Source organism: Eleutherodactylus coqui, chromosome 10, assembly GCF_035609145.1.
Source record: "Eleutherodactylus coqui strain aEleCoq1 chromosome 10, aEleCoq1.hap1, whole genome shotgun sequence".
Taxonomy (NCBI): Eukaryota; Metazoa; Chordata; class Amphibia; order Anura; family Eleutherodactylidae; genus Eleutherodactylus; species Eleutherodactylus coqui.
The window spans coordinates 43,955,318-43,971,305 of record NC_089846.1 but is presented as its reverse complement, the minus strand read 5'-3'; the positions used below and the strand labels follow the sequence as shown (position 1 = coordinate 43,971,305).

At 45.1% G+C, this 15,988-nt stretch overlaps 1 protein-coding gene across 4 annotated transcripts in view; it reads left to right on the top strand.

Moving 5' to 3' along the window:
- Window positions 1–15,988, top strand: part of PHKA1 (phosphorylase kinase regulatory subunit alpha 1) — a 70,877-nt gene that overhangs the window by 11,084 nt on the left and 43,805 nt on the right. For all 4 annotated transcript variants that reach the window (XM_066580941.1, XM_066580940.1, XM_066580938.1 and 1 more), the window contains exons 4-13: window positions 6,266–6,313; window positions 9,571–9,739; window positions 11,187–11,269; window positions 11,894–11,974; window positions 12,125–12,223; window positions 12,304–12,450; window positions 13,890–13,943; window positions 15,155–15,277; window positions 15,368–15,463; window positions 15,551–15,658. In XM_066580941.1, the coding sequence (XP_066437038.1) occupies window positions 6,266–6,313; window positions 9,571–9,739; window positions 11,187–11,269; window positions 11,894–11,974; window positions 12,125–12,223; window positions 12,304–12,450; window positions 13,890–13,943; window positions 15,155–15,277; window positions 15,368–15,463; window positions 15,551–15,658 (1,008 nt within the window). The remainder of the gene's footprint in view (window positions 1–6,265; window positions 6,314–9,570; window positions 9,740–11,186; window positions 11,270–11,893; window positions 11,975–12,124; window positions 12,224–12,303; window positions 12,451–13,889; window positions 13,944–15,154; window positions 15,278–15,367; window positions 15,464–15,550; window positions 15,659–15,988) is intronic.

Genomic DNA, 15,988 nt, shown 5'->3' with positions numbered 1-15,988 from the left:
GTCTGAGGAAGGCCGCTTGCACACGACCGGGGTCAGATTCCGCATGCCTTTGCAAGGATGTTGAATTCCCTTCACTTCAATAGAAGCCGTCCGCGCAGGATGCACACAAAAATAGAACATACTGCAATTTCTCCACGGGGCCCTCAGCTGTGACCACCAGCCGAGGTTCCGACCTGCTGCTGCTACATTGCAGGTGCTTTAATCCTGCACCATATTTTTACCAACCGGGTACTAGATCCTCCCTTCACATGTTCAGTTTTTCACAATCCACGATCCTTTTCCTCTGATATTGTAATCACGTACTTAGATCAATATTACAAAGCTTCACTAGATTCCCACAACTCCTTCTAGGTGCTTCATTGTTTTTCACAGGGAGTGCATTTTTTATCACTAATAAAACCTTGTGTAACAGAGAAAGTGTTCCCCACCCCCCCAGGTCATCCTTGACCAATATGTGATTTGGCTATTGTAGGTTGTAGAGCCTTATTGACACCCGAATTAGGCACAAAGGAGTGATTAGATGAGCAGGTGCTTATCTAATCACTACTGTTGTGAGGGGGGGACAAAAAGCTCCACATATGACAGAGCAAGTGTGCTTGTTGACAGATTAGTGGGGGGTTTATAACATGGTCAAAAGTCCATTATTCCCTCCCCCACCACCGTCATCAACCCCCCCAAGGCCATGGGCCATTGTGTGTTTTTTTTTTTGTTTTTTTTTTTTTGTTTTCTCTTTATTTTAGAACAAATCCCCTCCTGTCTCGTCTTACCTCTGCACAGGCTAAGGCTGCATGCACACGGGCACACACAGATTCTGTGTAGGGAATCCCGCATGGAATCCGCCCAAGCCAGCCGCCGGCGACCCTGCTTAGCTGTCCTTTCTTCTGTACTACAGGTTGGCCGCTGGCGCGCATACGCAGTAAGACTTTTCCCCCGCACCATCGTTGGGCAATGACGTAGATTCTGCGGTCTTTCCGCAGTGATGATTGCAGAAGAGCCGCGGATTGGACTGCTTCCATTGACTTCAATGGAAGATTTCCACGTGGAAAACGCTCTAAAATAGAGCTTGCCATGATTTTTCATCCGCGAGCAGAAACTGCAATCGGTTTCCACTCGTGTGCATGAAAAGTCACTTTCCTATTGTATGCTATGGACGGACATTGCTGCAGAATTCGCAGACAGACGCCCGCCTTGGATTCCACAGCAAAAATCCGCTCGTGTGCTTGAGCCCTCAAATGAGAGCTCCAAGTTTAGTACATGCGGCTCCCACTTCAACCTGCTGTACCTCCGGATAGAGCACCAAGACTCTAGGCTTGAAAGCAAAATCAAACCTGCCACTCCAGCCCTGTTCTAGATGGAGATGCTGCCTGCTATTCTATCTACTCTACCTTGTGCTTGAGCTTAACTGTAAGGTTCACGTGGTTAAATAAATCCCGATCCCAAAGTTGTCTCAGATTGCCTAATTTGCTTTTCGTTCCTCGCTGGCACACTAAGTCCTGGCGCTGCACTAAGGCCCTGTGTGCGGTACTGGACACATAAGGACCTGCTGCAATGATGCTCAGGTGGAGAGCAGTAAGTGATGACACTGGTTATATATTACGTTTGATTTGCAAGTGAAGGGGTCCCTTGGTAATGCTTCCACTATAACAGCTATGATGGCAATGAGCCGGCATAATTGTGCTGGTGGAGGACTCCTGGGCAACGGAGTCCTGGCCCCTATGGGGTTTACTGATACAGATGCAACACATATTCGCCATATACCACATAGACTTACAAGGCCTCCTCCTCTGCAGGACCTTTAGGCACGTCTATGATATCGCTAAATGTCCTGTAGGAATCCTAGTTGATGTTTTGCCTTTGTATTTAGACAAATTATGGCAAACTGCTGCAAACCCCCAGGACCTGTGCCGTAGCAACATGCAGGGCTGATGTTCTACTTCTGACGGAGGCTGGAAGTCTCAGTGTATTGTGGTGCCACCCTCACAATGGCTGATGCGTCCTATGCAGCCACGTTTGCATCACCTGACCAGCAGTGCCGCCAACACTAGGGGCAGCCGGTTACAGGGTGAAGGGGCGTGCTGGAAGAGCAAAGACGTCCGAGATGGGTGAACATGCCCTTAAGGACCTTCCTTCTCCAACTCGCTTCTGGTGGTTGTGATGACCGCCGGGTCTTCACCAGACCCATCCAGCAATCTGTCTACTTGATCTGCAATATGCCAAACCTGAACAGCTGGAAATGCAGCTACAAGATTCCCCGTAGGACGGCATGCGTTTGATGTGGTTAGAGTATTGGAAAACACAATGTATGGCTCACGGATCAGATAAAACTGCACGTATGACTCTCGCCATTAACAACCTGCAGCTCTGTAACCCCAACCTAACCAGCAGTGTTAGGCCTCCTGTCCATGGGCGATATTTCACTGCGTTACCTGCGGCGATAATCCCCACGCGGGTAACGCAATGAACGCTTTCCGTAGGATAACTATAAAAAAAAGTGCAGCCCGATGTACACGAGTGGAAAATCGCGCCAATTTTTCCGCGATGAACCTATCATAATGATAGGTTCATCGCGGTGAGATAATGCTCCCTGCGGCGATACATCGCAACGCCCGTGGACAGCCGGCCTTACTCTGTATCTATCGATAGAGCTGTTGCTTTCATGCTTCTGCCGTTTTTTTTCTTTATCCCCAGAGCATGTATGATTTGTGCTGTTAGTTTGTAAAGTGGGTATTTTGTAGAATCTTCCTGCCGTGTCTCACATGTCTGCTGTCAGCGGTCCGGCTGTCCTGGCCTGGGTGTAGAGTTTCACATCCGTCCCCCCACTAAAGGTCAGTCCCGGGCTCCTGTGTCACACTCTGACCTGCAGGTTTACAGGCAAGCTACTGCATGATGTTACAATGCCTCGACAGCGCCACCTATCAGAAGGTAGCTTTCCTACAAGTCAATGTCTGACCTTTTTAACAGGCCTCGTAACACGTCTGGGAATATAACCCAAACCAGAGTCTCTTCCAGCAGAACATGGTAACCGTGTACAGACAGTTTGGGGGGTTTGGCCCTCGTTGGTGTACTCTCAAACCTTTGATGGGTATTTGTGGGAAAAGGAACAATGTAGCTGATGATGGTCTGCTGATAACAAAGATTTATACGAATTTCCTGCTTACACGTGACTTTGTGTTTCTGAGGCCGCGTGCACACGGGCAAGGCGGATTCCACATGCGAGATCCCGCAGTGGAATCCGTCCCTGCCAGCAGCAGCAGCACCCGTGCGTACCTGCTTTTCTTTTTAATTAAAGTCAATGGACGCTGTCCGCGTAGAATCCGCACAAAAATAGAGCATGCTGCTGGGTTGTGTGTTTTGTTTTTTTTTTTTTTTTTTTTTTTTTTTAAGGGGTTCTGACACGAAGAAAAAAATGTTTTACTTGCCTGGCTAGGACCGATCGCCAGGCATGTCCCCTCCGTCAGGCATCTTCTTCGGTGACTCCTAGAAACAGAGCAGGTGCGGTCAAAATGACCACTCTCGCTCTGCTCCGTCCGTCAGCCACTTCCGAGGTGAACGGACGGACCGCCCACAGGAAGCACGTCACAAGCAGTTCTTGCTGTGGGCAGCCTGTCCATCCTGGCTGAAGTCAGTTCCGCACCTGCGCAGTGGAGACGCGGCTCGTCCTGACTCCTGTCAGAGGGCACCTCTCCGCTGCGCATGCGCAGATTTCCGGAGGGGGGGGGGGTGCGGCTCGTCGGAAGATGAAGAGGAGCCTGCTGGGAGATGACCCCGCTGCACAACAACAGGAACAAAGGTAAGTATAAGATTTTTATGCCTTAGCAGCCATTGATCGTGGATTCCCTGTGTCCATTAGGCAGACCAGGGAACAATGGCTGCTAAAGCATAAAAATCTGATTCGTGTCAGAACCCCTTTAATTGTATTCATGAGCAGAAAACCTCAATTGATTTCCGCTCATGTGCAGGAAAAAGCATTTCTCCATTGCATGCTTATGGACAGTATTAGCTGCGGAGTCCAGAGGCAGATGCCGCAGCGGATTCCGCAATGCAAATCTGCCCATGTGCAGCCGGCCTTAAGGTACTTTTAGCATGGGGCAGTTATTGCCCAAATCACTTGAAACGCCAATTTTTAGAGCTGGTCATCCTATGTACACACAGTCACTGATGGGCCAGGGAGCGAGTAATTGCTTTGTTGTAGCTCACTGAAACAAAGCGACTGGCAGGTAACTTCTCCGACTGCTTCTTCACTATGAATGACGGTGGGCAGCCGGAAGAGATCTCTGGTGCGCATCGTTCACTGAATGACTATCGCTCCTGTGTGAAAGCTCAAGACTGAGCCTTTCTGTATAAAGGTACTTTAAAAAGTACCTGCACTTTTACTTCGGAGGGCGCTCCTGCTCATCGGACGTTTTCGGCTCTTTCTAGCAGCTGAACATGGCCCATATAGCTCCATATGGGGCTGTCTGCAGCTGCTGGTCGGAGCCAAAGATGTTCGATGGAGCAGGAGCGCCCTCCGAAGTAAAAGTGCAGGTACTCTTTAAAGTCTCGGTGTATCTCGAGCCTGATCTCTACAAAAAGATTGCCGTGAATGCATTCAGTAGCTTGTTAAACTAGTTACTAGTAGAGATGAGCGAGCATACTCCCTAAGGGCAATTGCTCGAGCGAGCATTGCCCTTAGCGAGTACCTGCCCGCTCAAGACAGAAGGTTCGGGTGATGGCGCAGGGAAGCGGTGAGTAGCGGCAGTCAGCAGGGGGGAGAGAGGGAGAGAAAGATCCCCCCTCCGTTCCTCCCCGCAGCTCCCTGTCCGCCGCCGGCACCCGAACCTTTTGTCTCGAGCGGGCAGGTACTCGCTAAGGGCAATGCTCGCTCGAGCAATTGCCCTTAGCGAGTATACTCGCTCATCACTAGTTACTAGCAATTTTCTTATTTTTTTTTCCCACTTTTATTTCTACACACATGGATTTCTGAGTAATATTTAATAGTGAGACTTTCCTCCTGTCTAGAGATAATAGAGTAATTGTTCACCTGTCCTCGAGGTAGGTCAGCAATAGCAGGTTGGCAGGGGTCCAGAACGGATGACAAGCTGCTATGCACTAGAAGAGTAGCGTCCCTAAACGACCGCACGAGCGCTGATGTCCACGCTAAGGTCGTTGGCACTCGTGCGAAGCATTTGGATGGGCAGAGATCACTGCTGGATTGCAGGCTTCTCACTCAGTACATCACCTATGTGAAGCGGGGAGCGTCTGCACACAGTGGGAATCCCACGATCCAGCAATGTTTTTTTTTTTTTAAATTTATTTTTTTGCTGGCTAAAAGTCAGCGATAATAGTAAACTAGTATTTATTTATATATATATATATTTTTTTTGCATTTACACGTCATGATTATCGCTCAATTTCGTTCGTTTGAACACATTTTGAGTGATTATTCAGCCTGTTTAAATGGCCCACAAGGTAGCACAACCCTGGGTAAAATGTGAATATGGTGCTCAGCTGAAAGCCACACTGCCAATGGCTTTATATTGCATTTTTTGGAGTAGCACAGTAAAAAAAAATTAAATTTGTAGCATTACTTATGCACAGCCGGAACTGTGAAAACGCTTTCTGTAGAGCAGTTGCCCAGTTTGGTGCTGCAGTTCTCTATTTACTGCAAAGGGTGATAGACTTCTCTTGCACCCCCTACAGCAGTCCAGGGGGCTCAAACTTCCTTCCTCCAGTCAGTTTCTGTATTATTTCGTAGGTGGGGAAAAAAAACTGTAGTAAATGACTTGTTGGATATGGTTGTAGTGGCGTGTGTGTCCTCGGAGGATGTTGCAGAGCATGTACATTTTCTATAATATTACATGGGGAGATCGTTCTGTCTGATAACAAACCGCACTGCACTTTGTAATGTGTAACTTCTAGTGCAAGAAGAATGAGTTCCCTTTTTTTTTTTGCACAAGTCTGTATGGGCAATGAGCGAACAGTTGACTGCAACTGTGAACTCCAAATACATGATCTCCCATGAAAAAGTTGCTTGTTTGCAGTTTTTGCCCCAATCTCATGGTCTGTTGAGGCAGTGCTGAAAAATCCAGGAAGCTCGTGCGCTGCTGAGCACAAAATGCTATAGAAATGACTCAAATACATGGGTCAGTTTTGCTATAATGGTACAGTCTATATAGCAGAGTGGGATTCCGTTATACAAGCTATTGGGCACTTTCAAAGTTGATGTGTATCAGTAATGTCTACTTTTAATTGTTTTTTTTAATGAATATGTATTTTGTTTTTGTAGAATGTGGTCAAGCTGATGAGAGGTCTTCTTCAGTGTATGATGAGACAGGTAAGGATTGCATACAACACTGCATTATTAACATCTTGGTGCCTACAAAAGGCTCTAATCAGAATACATAGAAATTGCCTTATGTGCATGTGGCACTGGGGCCACTTGCTTATAACCATAAGTAATCTCCAGAACCCCTTTAAGGCCGCCTGCACACGAGCGGAAATTCCGCGGCGGAAATTCCGCGGCGGGATTTCCGCCGCTGGAAGCCTGCATAGGATTGCGTTAACAAACGCAATTCTATGCAGACTGCTGCGGTTTGGCCGCGCAAAATCTCACGCGGCAAGCAAACCGCAGCATGTCCTATTTCTGTGCAGGGCTCGCAGAGCCCCGCACAGAAACGTCACTCACCCGCCATGGGTGAGTACATGCTGGTCCCTGTAGGCGCTCGGGTCGGGTCCCGCGGCGAGAATCCTCGCCGCCGGATCCGACCCGCCCGTCTGCAGGCGGCCTAACCCTCACCCTTCCCAGGACTTATCTACTACGTTCTTGCAGAGTGGCACTTCAGTAGCCAAGGATTTATTAGAAGTCCTTACTTTAAACTGCTATATCTCAAGCTGTATTGCAGGTAGAGCTTTGGTTGTAGTCTTGTTTTAAATCTAAGTATGTTGTTTTTAATGCAGCTTTGCAATCATTACTCCATACGCAGTATAGCCAAGATACAGCAAGTTGCTGTTTTGGGTTCAAGTGTGTTGCAAATAGCAGCCAAGAAAACAAAGGCTGGCAGGAAGGACCAGAGAGCGGTGGTGCTGGTGTTGTTTCCTACACTTTCTAATTTTATTTCTAGAGCTTTCTAGAGCCACCTGAGTAATCGCTCAAAAGAGTGACTATGGATGACTGTCATCGCAGGTACACATGGGACACCCAACACGACAAGCGAGCGAGAGTCACTCACTTATAGGAGTCGCTTGGTTTATCACTCGGCTAAAAACCAAGCGATTATTGGCCCATGTAAACTGGCAGTTCATCTAGAGCAGCGGCTCTCAAACTTTTTTTCAGCCATGGGACCCTTTTTGAAGCAAAAGTTTCTCATGGAGCACCAAAGCTGGATAGAGGGTGTGGTCAGGGGAGGGGTTAGGGGTGTGGCTTATCACAACATATGATTTGTACCTCTGTCATTATAAAAAGGATAGGACCATTGAAAAACAAAAAAAAGAAAACCACTGGAGTACTAGATGGTATTGATATACATTTATATTTAAAATTAACACATATACTTCACTTTTGGACCTGAGCCTATAATGAATTCAGGCTAGTAGGATGCCAGGCTTTATGGTCTAATTAAAAGGACTTGTGAAAGATGGGTTTCCTACCTTTTATTAGACATCTGTCTTTGGGCGTAAGCCTGCAAATCAATCTATGGAAAACCGTACGTGTGGCGTTTATACGCTACGTCGCTATGCGACACAGCGGGGTATTTCTAAGGAAATGAAACCAGGAAGACTGTGCATGACACAGTACGTGAGATACGCTATCATGCACAGTGCCAAATCTCAGCGGTAAACCTCTGCGTTCTGCACTCGGTGTTTTACCAAACGTTCATGTGAGCCGGCCTAATTCCTCTGACGGCTATTTTTGCCAACCCCACGTACATGTAGACTCGACTTGGCCAAGCATTTATTTCAGTGAGGCAGCGGCAGGAACAAAGCGCCAAGCATGTTGATTTGAACATGTCCAGTCCCTCTTTCTCCTGACCTCTGCCTTTTGGGGAAGTCCTGAGACACCCATACAGAAGAGAACATTGGCCAGTTCTATTGTGTGGGATTTTGGATGATTTTTTCATGTGTTTTAATAAGGAAGATAGAACAATACCTCTGCAGCGCCACCTATTGGATGGCAGCATTACTTCAAGTTAATGTACGAGTTTTTAACAAGTCTGTAAAACAATGATTGGGAATAGGAAAGCAAGCCAGAAAACCATACACATCCCCTTCTGGGTGCTCTCCTTGGGGAGAGACCATGCCATCCCCAACCCACTCACCCCCCTAAGTGTCTCCACACATATTTGGATGCTCTCCTTAAGGAGACACGACACCCCTCTTGACCCGTTTCATATGTTTAGCTTTATGTCTAAGCGTGCATTTAGACTGAAAGATGATCGCTCAAACGGCAGTTTGAGTGACAGTTTTGAGCGATCATCTTTGCATAACTCTTAAGTAGCTAATTAGCTACATAAGGAGTTAAATGCAGGGGGAGCGGGACACCGCTGATAACTGAGAAAAGCAGCTGTTTTGTATATGCAAACAGCTGCTTTGTTCTCACAGTTATCAGTGGTGTCCCGCTGAGCTGATAGCCCAGAGAAACAGCAGAAGCGCTGACAGCTGCTTTGTTCTCAGGGCTTTCAGCTGAAATGCTATTAGCGCCGCCCGCTGAGAAAATCAGCATGTGGCGCTCATAAGTCATTGGTGATTTTCTAGCTTGCTTCAAATCAATGATGAACGAACAGTGCATGATGGCAGCAAGCTTAGACACAACAATTATCGAGCAAAAGATGGCTTTTGAGCGATAATCGTTGTGTCTAAATGAGCCTTAAAGGGGTTGTCCCGCGCCGAAACGGGTTTTTTTTTTTTTTTTTTCAACCCCCCCCGTTCGCCGCGAGACAACCCCGATGCAGGGGTTAAAAAAGAACACCGGAGAGCGCTTATCTGAATCCCCGCGCTCCGGTGACTTCTTACTTACCTGATGAAGATGGCCGCGGGGATCTTCTCACTCGGTGGACCGCAGGGCTTCTGTGCGGTCCATTGCCGATTCCAGCCTCCTGATTGGCTGGAATCGGCACGTGACGGGGCGGAGCTACACGGAGCCGACATCCAGCACGAGCAGCCCCATTGAAAAAAGAAGACCGGGACTGCGCAAGCGCGGCTAATTTGGCCATTAGACGGCGAAAATTAGTCGGCTCCATGGAAACGAGGACGCCAGCAACGGAGCAGGTAAGTGAAAAACTTTTTATAACTTCCGTATGGCTCATAATTAATGCACAATGTACATTACAAAGTGCATTAATATGGCCATACAGAAGTGTATAGACCCACTTGCTGCCGCGGGACAACCCCTTTAAGTAATGCCTTGTGATGTAATGGCTATACAGTATATAGGATCAATGCAGCACACACCATAGGGGTTTGGGTGGGTTTTCCTGTTTACCCCCATTCTAACATGACGACCGCTCATTAGCTTCCTTTTGCTCCCTGTATTGTGCCTGTGACCCTGAGGATTTCAATTTTATGTCTATTATTTTATTTTATTTTTTTATTCAGGTGTCCAAAGTTGAAGAATTTAAATACAGCCAGAGCACCCGGGATTGCCTACATGCCAAGTATAACACGGGCACTTGTGCTACTGTAGTAGGAGATGACCAGTGGGGTCACTTACAGCTTGATGCTACCTCGGTTTATCTGCTGTTCCTGGCACAGATGACGGCATCTGGTAACATATATTTTTATTTTGCTTCAAAACTGATTTTCAGATTGATTATTTCCTATTGGGCTCAAGAGCCCGGTGCCTAGCTGTGCTGTTGGCCCTTACAGTAGAGCAGTGGATGCTCATTTTTCAGATTGGGGATGGAGTACGCCTAGGTCAAATCAGTATTCGTATAATCGCTGCTGTACGTGTGGATTCTTCTGTAAATAAATAAAAATATTGATTAGTAAGATTCATAATTTTTGCCAATTTGAAGATGTACAAATTATATCTTTATAATATGGCTCCCGGCTGCTTGTGTCATGAAAATGCTGTTTTTGGACCAACGCATATAAATTCCTACACCGTAACATAATTTTCACATTGTGCAAACTATCTCTTTATAACTTCTATAACTTTATAAAGAGTTTGTTGGAGGATGCAATAGGATGCCACGACTTTTGTTAGTACAGAATTTACAAATGTATGTCCCAGTGGGATGGGCAAACATTGTATGAACCTTGCATTTATTTTGTTTATGATCAGATGTAGTAAATTCTTCAAAAGCCACCAGAAGTCATTCCTGCCACTGTTTTTAAAAATTAAAGACAGCCAATGTATAGGGGCATTTAGCTTACCCAGTCATAGCCATACCAGCTCTTGTACACTGACCTGCCAGAAGTCATGGGATAGGAGTATGTAAATAGCTTATGAAGTGGCGTCGCCTCAGGTGATGGCTTGGGAACACCCACACCTGTAGAAGTTGTAGGGTGTGATATGAGGTGAGACTGAACACTGGCGAGTCTGCTCATGGGAAGGTGACGTCAACTATCGGCGTCCGAACAAGGCATGATATTGGGTGTCAGATGGCTAGTGCTTAATTATTGGCTAGGTTGTCTGTTCAAACAACTGGCAGAAATCACTCCCATTTGTGTGGCAGATCTGAAATCTACGTCCTCTATGAGTAGGCGTAAATTTCAGCTACAATTTGTGCCAGGATCTGGAACACCGTATACTATTATTCAAAAAGATTTTGGGATCTAATTACAAATAAACTACCAAAGGCCGGCACACATCACTGAAAAGAGGAAGGTCCGAAGCTTTCCATGAGTTACCAGTAAGTTCCATCCTCGGCCGCACCGCAGCGCTGGTTCTTGTTTACAGTAAAATCATTTTGTGTGCTGAAGTTTGCTAGGTGTGAGACCATTGTTCAAGTGCAACATGAATTCTGGCGTCCATTCCAAAAACAGCCGCCTCGTCACAAGCAAATCTGAGGGCCACAAAACATTTGTTGAACTTTGTTGCAGGTACATAAAACTGTAAACGGGACGCCCAGTGCTGCAGTGTGGCAGCAAAGGAAACTTACCGGCATTCTCCTTCTTCTTCTTTTGTATATTTATATTTTAACAGATAATTAATTTGAATCCTCAGTTTACCTCTTTGACCATTTTTGTGTTACTCTTCGTTTTTCAAGGTCTCCATATAATCTACACGTTGGATGAAGTGACCTTTATACAGAATTTGGTGTTTTACATAGAAGCGGCATATAAAACGGCTGTAAGTTGGTTGCACACTTGACATATAATTAATGGTTTCAGGACATTTTGTCCAATCCATAGATTTTGTCCATTGCTTTCCTCGTCCACTAGGACATTTCGTCCAATTGCTTTCCTCGTCCAGTAAGACATCTGACATCTCGCCATTGATACTTTAGAAGAGTGTGTTCGCCTCTCAAACATATAGTCTATATGAAATCGCTGTCCGAAGGACTACTTCGGAGGTCGCCACCTCTTGACCGAATACTGTAGAAAAAAAGTTGTAACTTCAAACATTTTTGTAACTGATCACATGACGGTGACATCATCACAAGTCCTGTGGCGCAAGCGCTGAAGGGCCTGTGATGACATCAATTATACACAGATCAACAGACATTTTAAATAAAGAATTAAGCAAAAACAAAGAGGCCCAGCCATGACAAAGGTCACCAAGTATGCACGGTTGGACATAGTGAGATATATATATATAGGACAAATTAAAATTGGATGAATTGTCCGCCTGGGCAAGTTTTTCCTTGGACAAACTTATGAAAGGACAAGAAATCTTGGACCAACTGCCCTCAAACCTAATTACCAGTGGTTATATATTTGGGATGCTATGTAACATGCCATGTTTTTTCTGTAGGATTTCGGTATGTGGGAACGCGGTGACAAAACAAACCAGGGCATTGCCGAGCTAAATGCCAGCTCAGTTGGCATGGCAAAGGTAAACTGATTTGAAGACCTAGTGTATTATAACTTTGTTACCTCTTGTTTCCCATCACCTCATAGTTCCTTTTCTTACATTATGTCGCTTTCCTAACAGTTCTGTATAATGTTTTCTTCTGATTTTCGTACTGATGACTTGCATTTTCAGGCGGCTCTTGAGACGTTGGATGAGCTGAACTTGTTCGGTGCTAAGGGTGGTCCTCAGTCAGTTATACATGTATTGTCCGATGAGATCCAGCATTGTCGGGTACAGTAATTGCTCTTGACCTTTTGGTCCTTGCAGTGAAGTGATTTGCATAAGTGACTGTTTTCTTTCTTTCCTATTAGTCTATTCTGCAGTCGATGCTTCCAAGAGCCTCCACGTCAAAGGAGATTGATGCTGGAGTCTTTTCTGTCATTTCATTTCCAGCCTTTGCAGTGGAGGATGCTAATCTGGTTCAGATTACAAAGCAGGAAATCATCGACAAGTTACAGGTATCGCATTAATGTTTGGCTTTATAACTGTAGAATCATCAGTCTAAGGGCTCCTTCACGCAGGAATATTCAGTTTCAGTTCATGAAATGTGCCGTGTCTTTACGGATTGAAACTGTGTATTCCCTGCATACTGCCTTTTTTTAACACGCCTATACATGTTTGTTTTTTCACGTGTGCAAAAAAACGCAAGAAGGCCCCATTGATTTCATGCGTATTTATGCAATCCCATTGACTTTAAGGGGCTTTTTCTGTCCATAATACGGACCAAATGGGACGTGACGATTCTACCCCCACGCGTAACAAAGCACGGGAAAAACACATCAGACTACTCCAATGCAAATCAATGGGCCTTCAGCCCTCTGTATTACATGAGTAATACTGTGTGCAAATACTACTGTGTGAATGGGGCCTTCGGCTACATTCAGATGGGGTAGGTTTGTTGTGCTCTATTGGTGCAGGTTCAACAGTACCCAAAACAGCTTTCAAAATCCTATTGAAGACTTGCCGCCGGCTTGTGGGCTTTTCGCTCAGCGCTTCACCTCTTATAGGGAGCATTTACACGAGACAAGAAGCCAGCGAGCCAACAAGGTTTAAGTCTGCTTAAACAACTGCGAGTGATAAGTCAGCGATTTGTGCCTAAAATACAAAGTTTCAGAAGTACAATTTGTTTACTTGTTCTGCAGATCTTATAAGTGACAAACTGCTAAAATCAGTGTGTCCATCATTATACTACGCTGCCCACGGCCTGGGAAACTTAGACCTGACCGGTTGCCTTTAATAAAAAGTTTGAAACTGTAGTATTTCCCGATTCAAAATTGAATTTGTTGCATAGCTTAATTTGATTGAAATCATGAGGAAATAAAGATAATGTTAATACTAAATGTCATTGAAAGGCTTCTCCACATGGACATAATTGACATATCAGGCCATGTGCTGTCTGTGTATTTCACAGACAGCACATAGCCCCATAATGGCCTATGAGGCTATTCACAGGCTCATCTTTTGGCACGGACTGATGGTTTGTGTGGAGGGGGAAAAAAAATCGCTGCTTGTCATATTTTCATCCATTATTACAAGAATAGGACAAGTAATGTGTATGATCTGTGTCCACCAGATGTACAGTTGTCCCTGGGCTTATTCACATCGGCTAGCACAACAGCCTTTGCAAGTGACCCATTCACAAAATGCAGGTTGTTTTAAACAATGCTTTATTTTGCTTAAAAAATTGATTTCTCCTTATTTGTAAAGATTTTCTTTTTCTCCCGCTTTATATGCCGTCTTCATTACTAGTGGAATGCAGAAAAATAACCTAGCTGCAAGATTATCCAAGCACAATCCATTTTCTAAGGATTAAGAGCAGATTCACAGGCTGTATGACCATGCTGTTTTCTATTATCTAACTGTATTTTTTTTTTCTTTTTTTTCCTCCATTGTGTAGGGACGATACGGTTGTTGCCGTTTTTTGCGTGATGGCTACCGTACACCAAAAGAGGTATCTGTCCATTCAGACACTTTGTTTCCTATGGTAAAATTACGTTTGCTAAACAAACAAGGAACTTTAGTTTCGGTTAATAATAAAAGAAAAAAAGGTGAATCCCAGTTCCTTGTATCTGGAAATATAATAATTGTATATAATAACTAGAAAATCCAAATCTTATTTGTAATTGCCATTTAAAGTACAATAGTAAAGCTCCTGGATTCTTAAGGCCCAATGTCTACGGGTGGATTTGATTTGCGGAATCTGTGCCGGGTACCTGCTTGGAAGATCCGCAATTCAAACTGCCCATAGGGAAGCATGGGCATCCGCAGCTAAATTCAAGCATGTGGATTTGTTTTGCAAACCTCTTGGTGCAAAAAACAATTCGCAGCATGCTGCATTTTAGTGCAGATCCCGTGTGGACGGCTTCCATTGAAGTCATAGTAGTGGCCGCAGGAGTATTATTGACATTCCCCCCCCCCCCCCCCCCCACCTAGTTGCTTCAGGAGTAATAGCAACCCCCATAAGAGCTCCAAGGATGCTGCTCAGCTGAAAGCCAATAGCAAACCCCTTATCCCTTAGAAGATTTACAGTCACCCCGCCTGCTGCTCCGATCCTGCAAGAGCCACTGCTGAGTCTAAGAGCGATGACCACTCAACTCAGCACAGAAGAAAGTGGTTACAGACTCTGCCCTGCATCACCGGACTGGAGTTGCAGGCAGGGTGAAGTAGAGTCAGCTCCCTCCGGGATCAGTGTGAAAGCGCTGCTCCGACCCCCATGTAATTAATTTCAATGTGAGCTGCGTCAGCAAATGCAAGTACCAGCCATTACACGGGGGTCGGAGCATCTGCTTCCACTCTGAACCCACTGTATCCCAGTGGGTGCCACCTGGATAACCCCTTTATAAATCATGGCCTGTGGGCCCCATAAAATGAGAAGGCACATGGGCTGAATCCAGCCTGCCGCGTGTTTGACATATGTTCACTAAACCTCCTCTTCTCTATGATAAGTTAGCCAGTGTCAGAGTTGTATGGTGGGGTTTGCTAGTGTCAGGCGACCAGGAAAGGTTGTGGAATATGCGCCCCACTTTTGTCTTGTTTGGGGTTTTTTTTCGTTTGTTTGCTACTGTGGAAAGATAAAGCTTGAGGTGCACCCTTGGTTTGCTGTTTAATGACTATAATAAGTGTGTGTTTTGGTGTCTCTTTTTTATTTTTTAATCTAATCAGGATCCCTCCAGGTTATACTATGAACCAGCAGAGCTGAAACTGTTTGAAAACATTGAGTGTGAGTGGCCTCTCTTCTGGACTTACTTAATCCTTGATGGGATTTTTAATGGTAATTTGGAGCAGGTGAGGCATAAACGTTGTAAAACACAATATACTGCTATATATTTTTCAGATTTATGCTTAGCCTTACTTCTCTTCTGTGCTTTTAATCAGGTAAAGGAATACAGAGAGGAACTTGAAAGTGTTCTCATCAAGGGACAACATGGGGTGCGCCTAGTTCCAGAATTGTACAGCGTGCCAGAAGACAAGGTAAGCAAACTTTAGCATCTATAGCCAATACATTGACTTCTATGCAGAGTTTGAAATATGAAATTGATCTATACTTTTGGCTTATAGGTTGAAGAAGAGTATGAAAATCCTCACACAGTAGACCGCATACCCATGGGAAAGCTGCCACATATGTGGGGACAGTCACTGTATATTCTAGGCTGTCTAATGTCTGAGGTGAGTAAGATAAGCGCATTTTTATGTATCTGTAATGAAACCAGATGGACACAAGACGACAGAACTGGACTTGTAGCAGTCACTTTTCTCGAGTACGTAGGTCTCCCATTACTTTGGTACTTACAGTAGCTCCAAATTGTGTAACAACTGCACAGTTGAATGAGCACTAGTAGGTAACAAGGATGCAAGAATAGGAACCCGCAAATGGTTGACAACAATCAAATAATGGCATAAATGGATGATGGTAGTCAGATAGTGGAAGAGGTGACTGATGTTGAAAATATAATGACTCTTATTTGAAACTTTATCCTCAAACAATAGTGAAATGGC